Below are 12,572 nucleotides of genomic sequence, written 5' to 3'. Positions count from 1 at the left end.
TGATTTGTTGATTTGCTTTTTATTTTTCCTGTTTACATTGTTTACATTGTACTGTATGTTGTGTGTGGTGTCTTAAGCTGCTGGGACCTTGAATTTCCCCTTGGGGATCAATAAAGTATCTATCTATCCATCTATCTATCATATGAATGGATAGCTCTGTGTCTCGTCTTTCATCTGACATGCGTGCCATATCAATGTGATCATGGGTTTGTGAGTAATTTAAACAAGAGTGGGTGTGCAGGTGAATGCAGTGCAGTACAGACTGTAAATATGATGCAATTTGATTTAATTTAATGATTTTTAAAATGTGTATACTTGATTGTACAGACAAGTGCGTAATCTCATTGGAAAGCACCACTTCTGCTCTTTCGTACACAAAGCCATTGAGTTACAGAAAAAGACGACCTGAAAATTGATAACAATATCTATATAGTAAACTATGAGGAAGTATGCCTATGCAGTCAATGGCTGCATTTACAAAGACTGTTAGATGGACAAGGCACTCAAAATGGTATATGATGAAGAGGCACACAATTTGGTCTTCATTGAAAGCAACGCTAAAGTACTTTCTCTGTCGCACGAACAATTTGTTTATCCAGCAGATAAAGATGTCCACAGAGTATGCATGATTTTATGAAAGTATAATGTATCGCGACACGGGAGCAAGTCAAATTTGTAGTTTCTTATGTCTCATTCCATCGTAATGTAATTCAAATTTCAAAAGTACCTGAATTGAATTACACATTTTTCTCCAGTAACTGTAATATATTACTGTTACAATTATTTTGTAATTAAATTACACAATGCAATTACATGTAATGTGTTACTCCCCAACACTGTTTAAACTGCTCTTATGTGGGCAACAATATCCCTTGGAATAATTATTAGCACCTTTCAGCAATGTGCTCAGTAAGTGTCTTTCGGTTGAGAGTATTGGCTAAATGTAGTATGTTCTCTGCTTTCTCAGCCAGGAAAGCCATCACCAGGAAGAAGGCACTCAATATCTCTCCATTTGCCGCAAGATATTTTTGTTTCTCCTCTTGTTCATTATTTTCGCTACCTATGTATTTTACCATAGGCAAGCATTTCACCACAGGCAAAAGCCATTCATTGTTACTGTCAATGCTACCAGTACAATGATTCTGGTGTGGCACTGGCCCTTTGGGTATTCCACCCAGCTCAACCCCAACATCTGCAGCGAGACCTACAACATTCCCAACTGCATCCTGGTGGACAATCGCTCTTGGTTCCACAGGGCCGACTTTGTCGTCTTCCACAACCGGGAGCTGATCACGCACAGACAGAGGCTGCCGACAGATCACCCACGGTCTCAGTACGAGCGTTGGGTCTGGTTCTCGCTGGAGAGCCCTGAGAACAATGGGAACTTGAGACCCTTTGCAGGTTACTTCAACTACACCATGTCCTACAAACGGAACTCCGATTTCTACATACCATATGGAAGGCTCGTGCCAAAGGCGCCGGTGAAGGGTATGACGGTTGGTGATTTCATACCAAAACATAAGTCTTCACTGGCATGTTGGGTTGTGAGCAACTTTTTACCCAGACATAGGAGAACATCTGTGTACAATCAGCTTAAGAACGTCATTCAAGTGGATGTATACGGTCATCCATTTAATAAGCATCTGAGTCAAAGCAGTCTGCTCCCCACAATCTCCCGTTGCTACTTCTACCTGTCTTTTGAGAACTCTGAGTTCAAGGACTACATCACCGAGAAGTTCTGGAAGAACGCCCTGTTGGGTGGCGCTGTGCCGGTGGTTTTGGGGCCCCCCCGGGCGGACTACGAGGCGGTGGCACCAAAAGGGTCCTTCATCCATGTGGACGACTTCAGTTCTGTGGAGGAACTGGGGACGTTCCTGAAGGACCTGGCCGAGGATAAGGAACGCTATGCATCATACTTTACCTGGCACCTGAATTACAGCGTTCAGATTGGAGGTGGGTGGGAGCAGAGGATGTGTTCAATTTGCAACATGACTGACCGTCTGCAACCTGAACAGGTCTATACGGACCTGCAGGCTTGGGAGTGGAGTAGATGAATAAATCAATACTGTTTCAGCAAAACAGAGAGAAAGTGTCACTCACAAAGTGATGCTTGTTTTTAGTATAATTTTATATCCATATATTACAGTTATGATATGGTTTTATGGAAGATTTCCACTGCATCAGATGTTTTTGTATTTTGTGTATGACATGACTGTGGCATTGCTGCATTGGTGTGATGTGAACCTAGGTTGAGTGAATCCTGCCTGAACTTCCGGGACATTTGAATTTCGCCCGGCACTTAGGCTGGAAACCAGCAGATCTATCTCCTCTGTTTACTGCCAGAACCTTTGGCTCCAATCGGAAACTAGCTCATCCAAAAGAAGCACCAGATCATTGGTCTGATTGGTTGAAGGACTATCCAAGCGTATGGAGTCATTTGAACGATGCTCATTGATCACGCCTCTTGTGCAGTAGAAACAAAGCGCAGCCTCCCCAGACTAATGCTCAATCTTAAAAGGTTGAGCTTAGTATGGTGAAAACCAGACTAATGTGAACCCTGTCAATGCCTGGATTGGCATTGATGGCAATTGATTAAAGTAGTCTAGTCTTCTGTTATCACCACATACAATACAGTGCTCCATGACGGTCACAGTATGAGAGATGATGAGAGATACTCTTGGTCTTGGTCAGCTGAATGATGCACAATCACAGTTGCATGACTACAGTACACTATTTATTGGTCAATTGAATGGTTACAGGATTAATTGCAAATAGTAGGCTATTGAATGAGAATGTAAACTGGGCCACAGATGGTAAGCACAATTAGCCTAAAACTAACTAGCCCCATATAACCTAAAATTGCCACAGCCCGTACTGTTTGTTTATTGGAATATAGACATTAAGAGAATAAATCATTGAGCAAATACTTTTACTTTAAATACTAAACGCATATTTAAAAGCAGGTACTTTTCACTTTTACTTAAGTAGGGATGTCATTGTGGTAAAGTTTGCACAGTCCATGGTATTCTTTTTCTATGTCCTTTTTTTTTTGTTCATTTTCTGATTTGGCAGATTAAGATAACATTTCGACCTTGCGGTCATCCTCAGATTCACTTGAAAAAGCTTGGCACAAACAAAAAATTGGGTTTACAACTAACTGACCATTTTGGCTCACTCAGTTGAGTAATTTTCATTTTTTCCTAGCTTCAGACATGAAGGCCTATAGAGGGGATCATGAAAGAGAAAATTTGGACTTAACACTTTTAGGTTGGTCACAATGTGGTATACTACTGCAAGAAAAAGGAAAAAAAATAGTTTACATTTCATGCTGTCCTGCCGAAAGGGTAATGCAATTGGCATTTTTATGGGCACATTTTTACTTAGGTCAGCTTTAGAGCTGGATGTAGGGAATTGTCCAAGGGATATCACCGGGCACCCTCCCTCCCTATTCTTATTGAGTAGCCCCTATGTAAGAAGAAACAGCAAATAAAAACAAAATGTAACTGGCAAAACCAGGTTCACCAAGATTCTAGCCTTGGGCTCCAGGACTAACCAGAATAAACGTCGCTTATGGTTATGGTTATAGATAGTATATTTAACTGATTTTTTTCCAATCCTGAGAAATAAAAATTACAAAATATGTTAAGTTATTAAGTATATATTTAAAATACATACTGCAACACCATTTTCGAGGTTGGCAACTGTTGTCCACCTGCATGCCACATAGACGAATCAGGCCTTATAAATTGTCAATTTTCTGAAAGCTGACGTTGTGAGAACGTAATTTTCTCAGTTAAAACACCATTTTTGTCTATGGTGTATGACACAGTTGACACCATCTGATGCCACAGATAATAATTACGTTTTACTAGCCAAACAAATTCAACATCATGACAGCACCATTTGAAATATGACACTGATATAGACCATATGAATGTCTTTCTCTTGAAATCTGTCGTTTCATATCACCTCATTCCTTGAGTGTTCTTAATACTTTGTGCCTTTGTATTCTATCAGCTTCACCAATAGGGATTAGCTATTGCTGCCTTAATCACTGTGTCATCAGAAGATGACTTAGATGAGAGGTCACTGTAATGTTGATTACAGTTCACCCTTGTATTGATGGGTATTCTTTTTTCTTACTTAGGTTAGGCTATTACTAATCCTTTCATAATAATCCTAACTAATGTTTAATCCTATATTTTTCTAAAATTGAATGATTCAATGTGCTTTTGCCTATCTAAATTGCTTTGTCAATAATTGTTATCCTCTCTGCCACAAAGTGTTTCAGAGATTTCATTTCATATGTGTGAAGTATTAACCATTAGATTGCTTATTTTCTTGCTTCAAACTACTTTGTTTTGTAGGACTTTTATTTTGATATGTTGCACCATGGTTAACTTTTAGCTGTATCTGATAACCCCATTTGTATTAAGTGAAACTGTACTGCACCAGAGCCTGATATGACTGACGTAGATGGACTCTTGTACAGTACAGTTTCGCTTCTAACTGCCCCTCAAATACAGTATGCTGCACATTTGACAAGCATATACAACAGCACCATCTTCTGGTCAAGAACTGTATCAATTGCAGCAAATCAATGTTGAGAAAGAAAATGTATGAAACATGACTGATTTTAATAATAACATATGATCCCACATAGCCCTTTATTATTATGTAGCGTAGAATTGTGTAGAATTGATACTGAATAAAATGGCTTACCGGTATGTATACGATCACTGGCATTTCTTAATCAATTATATCACTCTGTCTGTCTATTCTTCTTCTTTTTTTTTATGTATATTGTTTCAGTTTGTGCATGTCATTGGTGTTATTGCTATATTTTTGCCTTTGATCAATGTCGTCTTTTTACTTTTTGTATGCTGCCGTCTTGGCCAGAGCCCAATTGAAAAAGAGATAACAATATCAAAGTGTTATGGTTGTCCAAAGCGACTTTCACAATAGAGAATCACAAAAGTAAAAAATTGACAGATTGTATGAACAAAACATTGGCACACCTATGTTAAGAACAAGAAACAATAGCAATTATGTCAATGACTACGTAAAATATCAATAATGAAAATATAAATGTACAAACCACAACTATTGCTGATATGCCTGATCCTTGAAACCCCAAAACTTTCACTGGAACGCAGAAAACAATCATCCCACCACACCAAGGAGCCACTGAGGAAAGGAGTTTTGAATGCAACCTCTTATTGTTAATGGCTTAATTAAGATATCCTGGCCTCAATGAGGAGATACATTTTTAGACCTTTTCTTTAGAAATATGAATTACTTTGGAATTGGGTTACCAGTCATGGTCTATGAATGTATGTTGTTATTTATGTCTGTATTTATTCATATAACCTTTTTGCATCACCAGCACTGTATCTGATATTTAAATTAATAAAATAGCATACACACTGTATGCAATGACGTCTTTAGATACAGTAAATACATGCAATGATGTCTTTAGATAAAATAGCCTAACGCGTTACTGGCATCACTGAACACGGCGATGTGCAAGAAGAACAACAAGTCACGTAGGCTACGAGATGAAATCGTTTTGCTTAACTTCGAACTTTGTTTAAACAACCTTTCCAAGAACTAAGTTGACTTGTCATAATAAAGACGACAGGCTATAAAGCATGTATGTAGGCTGAAATTTTGCGCCTCCAAGCGGCCAATTTCTAATAGCCTACATTTTGTGATCCCTGAGTAGAGTAGAGTGATTTTGTGTATTTTTAATGCAAGCGAAAGAAGAATAAAATAAGAGTTTTCGCACATCAAAATATTGTGAAGCAAAACATTAAAAATGACACCATGAGCGGGATCTACACGAGATGGGGTTCTATCGGTGGGTTTTCATCGGATTGACTGCATGGCTGCCACCAATTCCTTCCAGCTCTCCATCAGTCTTTCTGTCGGAACGTTCAGTAGGCTACTATATCGTAACCACGGGAGCGAGGTTTGAAGAGGAGTGAACCGCCGACGCAAATCGTTTATGTTATGTCACAGCAAGAAGACAAGGTAGGTCTCATTTAGGTTACAGAAACACAATGCTCGAAATGTACTAGATTCTGGGGGTACATCTAGTGACGTCACTTCATAGGCTTACACATGATTTTACTGTTGTGGTTCAGTCAGTTTTCCTTCAAAGTACAGTACTGGTCATATGACCTTGGCTGACTGGTCGTCAAAGCAAAGGAAACTAGTCATACTAGCGAGCCCCATGCACCCAACACGTTCTGGGAAAGGTTGAATTCGAGCAGTGCGTAAAATTGCGCGCCACAGTTACATCATTTTTGGTTGACTGTAGCATACAGACCAATAGCATATCTGTGCTATTGGTCTGTATGCTATACCAACAAATATGGTAAACATACGACTGACTGTAAATGTAAGATCCAGAGAGTGCAGCAACGCTTTTATCATAGACCGATCTCTAAAAAGGTCAACTAATAAAGACATGTCAGGTCCAATTGACTTGTGTTCACGTAGCATGCCTGATTTGGATTTCGCCCTGAAGCTCAGGCTGGACCTGCACATCTCTTTACCTGCTTCTCCAGCCTACTGTAGGTTCTCAATCTCCCCCATCAAATCCCTTCAGGTTTCTCGGCCAAGTATGCTTGAGTGAACAGTGAACACACCGTGAGGTGAAGTAGCCTACACACTAACCTGGAGCAGTGCTCAACCACTTCCCCCACGCACATTTTTCCGCCTGGAAACCCTTCAGTTACAAGCCAAATTCCTAACAAGTAGGACACAGCTGCCCCAATATGATATGATATGATATAGCCTAATATTATGTTATATAATCATAAACATGCCATTAATAATTGGTGAGACTTTTTCCTCCTCAATGAAGCCCCTTCTGGAACCATGGGAAATGGTCTTTATAGGCTATTACTTTATACCTCTGGGTGCAGTGGATTAAAGTTCCAATTAATTTACATCATAAAGTTATGTTGAGTCACATATTGACAGATAATTTGCAACATTTTCAAATAATCCTTTTATATGATATGTTTAGCATTGCTTACATTAATGTTCTGTAATGTGTTATACATTCAGGGATCAGTATTGGGGCCTCTGCTTTTCTTTGTTTGCACCTCTTCCTTAGATGAGACCATTCGCTCCCATGGATTTGACTAACATTGCTATGCAGATGACACTCCCAGTCCCACCTCCCACCTGAGGACTATGCTTTAAGGATATTTCAGTCTGGATGAAAGGTCAGCACCTTCATATTAATCTCTCAACACTGAGCTTTTGGTGTTTCCAGCTAAAACAGCTATTCCCCAGCAGATTAACGTCCAGCTTGACTCATCTTCACTGAGCCTACAGTAGCTACAGTAGATCAGCACGTAATATACTGTAGGCATCAGAACTGAAGGCCAACTTCACTTCTGAGCATGTAGCCTCAATTGCAAAATCATATTGGTTTATCCTTTACAAGATTATGGTGATCAGACCTTGTCTGACACAAGATTCCACACAACTTCTTGTACAGGCTATGCTTATTGCAATTCACTGTTAGCTGGCCTACCTGCTTGTGAAGTAAGATCGTTATAACTGATTCAGAATGCTGCAGCACGCCTGGTTTTCAATCAGCCAAAGAAGACACATGTAGCTCCTCTCCTAGTTACTCTCCACTGGCTTCCTGTAGTGGCCAGAATTACATTTAAATCTCTCATCTTGGCCTATAGGACACTGACTGGATCTGCTCCCTGAAGAACTAAACTGTAGGAGGAGGAACAGATGGGCTATCCAGGAGATGCGCATTTGACATCCTTGTGTGTTCTAAAAAAAAAAAATGAAAAGAATATATACTTTTTTTGATCCCGTAAGGGAAATTCAGTCTCTGCATTTAACCAAATTAGTGAACACACACAGCACACAGTGAACACACAGTGAGGTGAATCACACACTAACCCAGAGCAGTGAGCTGCCTGCCCAACCAGCGGTGCTTGGGGAGCAGTGAGGGGTTAAGTGCCTTGCTCAAGGGCACGTACAGCCGTGGACTGGTCGGGGATCGAACCGGCAACCCTCTGGTTATAATTTCGGAGCCCTAACCAGTAGGCCACGGCTGTTATGGGGGAATTGAAGTGAGTGAGAAAATGACGTGATGAAGGGAGGGAAGAGAGGGAGAATGAACTCTTCTGGGACTGATGCTGTTGACTATTTATGTAGCAGGAGCCTGAGAAAGTGTATTTTCTTTGCCTGCTGAACCACACATGCATGATAGCTGCTTCTGGGAAACATCTGTTTCTTTTGGTTAGTTTCTTAGTGCCAGTGTGGAGTTGATTAGCATCCCAGCAAAACGGAGAGACGAAGAGTGTGACACAGGGCATGAAAGATCATATCTACAATGAAGTCATCAAAAAGGTAAAGATCTCTACCTCTGATACAGTTACTTACACTCATTTTCACAGCCCCTCCCCCCAAACTTTATACACCATCCATCTATTGCTTCCACAAAAGGCCTCATATTATCTGCAAAATTAAACTCTGCATTGAAAACCTCACCTGATAAGCCAGCATTTGCCTTACATTGTATAATATTATTTTTTATATACAGTATCATGTACTGTACACACTGTTAGTCTAAACATGAATACATTTGGTAATATGTTCATTTAAGAGAGACAGTAAGTAACTTTGCACATGTGAGAGTTGCATTAGAAAAAGGAAATTACCGGTAAGTAACTTACTGTAAAAGAGTCTCCCGGTTGAGAATGTGTGGTTTTGCAGATTTGGTATGAAGTTATGGTGTTTGAATGACAGTGGGCATGTAAAGATTTGGTGTGTAATCAGCTGAATAAATACAGTAAACTGTAATGTCCAAAGTGCCCTATTGGGAAGCTGTACCCATAGACTTTTAACAATTTAACAATTAGTTAATTAGCCTTGAACAGGTGATGATAATTTATTAAATTATAATTCACATTAAAATAGAAATAAATATTTGTTTTATTATTATTATTATTATTATATTATTATTTGTTTTATACAGTACACAACAGTTTCACTTGCATATTTAAATTAGACATGTCTGAAAGCTAAGTCAAAGCAGTCATTACAGTACTTCAAGAGGCCTACTGTAGGCTATTTGAACCAATTAATTAACTTGATTACCCAGGAATAATAATTCATTAACCACCTTAGTCCAGAAGGTCCCTATCATGGTTCAAACTTATGAAGTACTATGTACTGTAAGTACAACGATGTTGGCAACTTTACTCACGGTACCAACTTTTGCAAGTGATCATAACACGACGTCATAGTATGTTATCCACAGTACCAACCAATTCAATTCAATTCAATTCAATTCAAGTTTATTTATATACTGTAGCACATCAATGTCCTTTTAGGGGGGAAAACACACTACCAACCATGTGAGGGTGATTTAAATAGACGATAAAGCATATTGAAGGTAAAATAACCTGGAAGTATAACATTCTAGTTAAAATGATGAAAGTAGTAAAAAATGAAAAGTCATCACATCAACTTGGCCTTACATTTGAACTAAAAGCAGTGGAAAATAAATAGATTTTCAGTCTGGTTTTAAATAAGGTCACTGGATGAGAATACCGGTATCTTAATTCTTGAGGTAGGGAGTTCCAGGGAGTAGGGGCGTAGTAAGCGGAACTAGTTTTTATCCTCGGGATTGAGAGGAGACCTTGAGGACCATAGACATCTGGGTGGAGTATATACAGTGATCATATCCGAGATATAAGATGGGGCTAAGCCATTCAATGATTTAAAAACAATAACCAGGCCACAACATTGTGGCAAGTGACTCAGAGGAGTCTGTTTTACGGCAATAAATACGGTGCCAATTGTTTAGACTGATGCCCACTGGACACGACGTTGCGCCGCATACGTACGTGTCTGGTGGGCGCCGGCCTTTATTCTCTGGTTCTGCTGTAAGACTCTAGAATGCGCTCTAGAACCAAGAATAGACTGTGCAGTAATGTCCTTCTGTTGACTGTATTGGTTAGATATTGACTTGTGTTTGTGTTCTTCTTTCTCTGATTGCCGCAGAATCTTTTTGTTTCTCCTCCTACTGTGCATTATTTTCGGCACCTATAAATTTCAGCGAAAGTCATTCATTGGCCCTGTAGATGCAACCATGATTCTGGTGTGGCACTGGCCCTTTGGGTATTCCGCCCAACTTAACCCCAACATCTGCAGCGAGACCTACAGCATTCCCAAGTGCATCCTGGTGGACGATCGCTCTTGGTTCCCCAGGGCCGACTTTGTCGTCTTCCACAACCGGGATCTGATTGCTGGCACCTGGGAGCTGCCGACAGAACGTCCACGGCCCCCCCACCAGCGTTGGGTCTGGTTCTCGATGGAGAGCCCTGGGAACAATGGGAACTTGAGACCCTTTGCAGGTTACTTCAGCTACACCATGTCCTACAAACGGAACTCCGATTTCTACATACCATATGGAAGGCTCGTGCCAAAGGCGCCGGTGAAGGGTGTGACGGTCGATGATTTCATACCAAAACATAAGTCTTCGCTGGCATGTTGGGTTGTGGGCAATTTTTCGCCCAAACATAGGAGAACGTCTGTGTACAATCAGCTTAAGAACGTCATTCAAGTGGATGTTTACGGGGATCCATTTAATAAGCCTCTGAGTCAAAGCAGTCTGCTCCCCACAATCTCCCGTTGCTACTTCTACCTGTCTTTTGAGAACTCCGAGTTCAAGGACTACATCACCGAGAAGTTCTGGGATAACGCCCTGTTGGGTGGCGCCGTGCCGGTGGTTTTGGGGCCCCCCCGGGCGGACTACGAGGCGGTGGCACCAAAAGGGTCCTTCATCCATGTGGACGACTTCAGTTCTGTGGAGGAACTGGGGACGTTCCTGAAGGACCTGGCCGAGGATAAGGAACGCTATGCATCATACTTTACCTGGCACCTGAATTACAGCCTTCAGACTCTAGGCAAGTGGGAGAAGGTGATGTGTTCAATTTGCAACATGACTGACAGTCTGCAACCTAAACAGGTCTACAAGGACCTGCAGGCTTGGGAGTGGAGTAATGAACTCAGTACTGTTCCACCGTAACAGAGAGAAAGTGTCATTCAGAAAGGGATGTTTGTGATTTTGTTATGATTTTATATTAATATATTTCCAGCGATTATGGTTTTAATAGGTGAGTTACACCAAATCATATTTGTGTATGACATGACTGTAGTCTTGTTTTGTGTGAGCCCTGTCAAAAATGGCCTGAATAGGTATCGCTAGCCATTACGTAGCCTGCAGCATACTGCATGCTGTTCATTGTCTGTGGACATTTATAGGTTTATTTCGGTTATTTAATGTGGTTGTTCAAAAACCTCTTAGAATGGGTACACGCAGTTGTTGATTACAGCTCAAATAACCACCAGAGAGTCCTTGGATGGGAGAGACACACACCTCTGAGTGTATTGAAAAGAAACATGAGAAAAATAATAAACACGATCAAGGCATCAATGGTTGTGTTTGACTCAAGTTTGTATAGGACAAAAATCGTTTTCCAGTGTGCATAAAATGTCTCAGAGGAATGACCCTAAAATTCTATTCTGATGGTCATCTAGCCTTACAATATATCTCTCTGTTGTCACTAGCCTCACCTGTAACAATTGTTCACGTGGTTTAGCTTATCTGATTTAGATGGGATGAAGAGACCTGTGTCCTTAACCTTAATGAGGACAGTTGATTTTAGAGGTAGACTAACTTGCAATAGGGAGAATGGTAGCCTTGCGAGCTAGACCCACATCAAGATGTAGTTGGGAATAGAGAAAGAATCAAGAAAGAATAGTTGTTGACTGCTTCTTATAATCACAAATGAGTCTATATGTTATCCTACATAGCCCTTTCTATGTACTTCAGATGATATGATTTCCTCTTGTCTGAAAGATGTGTGTTCTCTACTGCTATTGTCTTGTTTTCCCTGTCTAGTGTTTTTCCATCAAGGTCACATGGCATGATTGTTTTGAACCACATTTTATGGCAGCTTTTTCGAAACACTTGTGCCTTGCCTTGCCTTGCCTTGCCTTGCCTTGCCCTGCCCTGCATTTGGGTCCAACACTCCGCAAGACTGTGACACATACTGTACTCTGACTTAGAATTGTGTAGCTTGGAACTGTATAGAAGTGATACCGAATAAAATGTCTGATCAATGTATACCAATACTGCCAATTGTTTGTCGTTTTATTGTTGTTATTGCTGTATTTTTGTGTTTTGTCTTTTTGTATGCTGCCTTCTTGGCCAGGTCCACTCTGGGACATAGAACACTGTAAACTCGGACAAGTGCAGGGTACTCAAAGCTTTTGAGGTAATCGATTACATTCAATAACACTTAGTGAAACTAAGCTAAACCTGTTTAACTTCATACAGTAAATGTAATGGTACAACTTACATTTTTTCTCAGTCACTTTGGTGCTTTTCTCAGATCAGAATGAAAATTACTTCCACCAGATTACTTCCAACTATTATTCCCACCTCCACAACATTTAGCCATTTGTCATATTCATAGTGCTGAATAATCGTTCCCAATAAAACTAATAGTCTTAATTTC

The 12,572-nt window shown here is 40.3% G+C and overlaps 2 protein-coding genes across 2 annotated transcripts; both read left to right on the top strand.

The window, feature by feature from the left end:
• The first annotated feature begins 1,136 nt into the window (after positions 1-1,136).
• Positions 1,137-2,054, top strand: LOC134068568 (alpha-(1,3)-fucosyltransferase 7-like). Its single transcript, XM_062524250.1, has one exon. It carries the CDS (start codon positions 1,137-1,139, stop codon positions 2,052-2,054), a length of 918 nt encoding a protein of 305 aa, XP_062380234.1.
• Positions 2,055-10,138: 8,084 nt separating this feature from the next.
• LOC134068565 (alpha-(1,3)-fucosyltransferase 7-like) lies at positions 10,139-12,163 on the top strand. Its single transcript, XM_062524249.1, has one exon. The coding sequence runs from the start codon at positions 10,139-10,141 to the stop codon at positions 11,075-11,077; it is 939 nt and encodes a 312-aa protein (XP_062380233.1). The 3' UTR covers positions 11,078-12,163.
• The last annotated feature ends 409 nt before the right edge of the window (positions 12,164-12,572 follow it).

This window comes from Sardina pilchardus, chromosome 21 (genome assembly GCF_963854185.1).
Source record: "Sardina pilchardus chromosome 21, fSarPil1.1, whole genome shotgun sequence".
Lineage (NCBI taxonomy): Eukaryota > Metazoa > Chordata > Actinopteri > Clupeiformes > Clupeidae > Sardina > Sardina pilchardus.
Note: the sequence above shows the minus strand (reverse complement) of the source record. Positions and strands in the feature narration are given on the sequence as shown.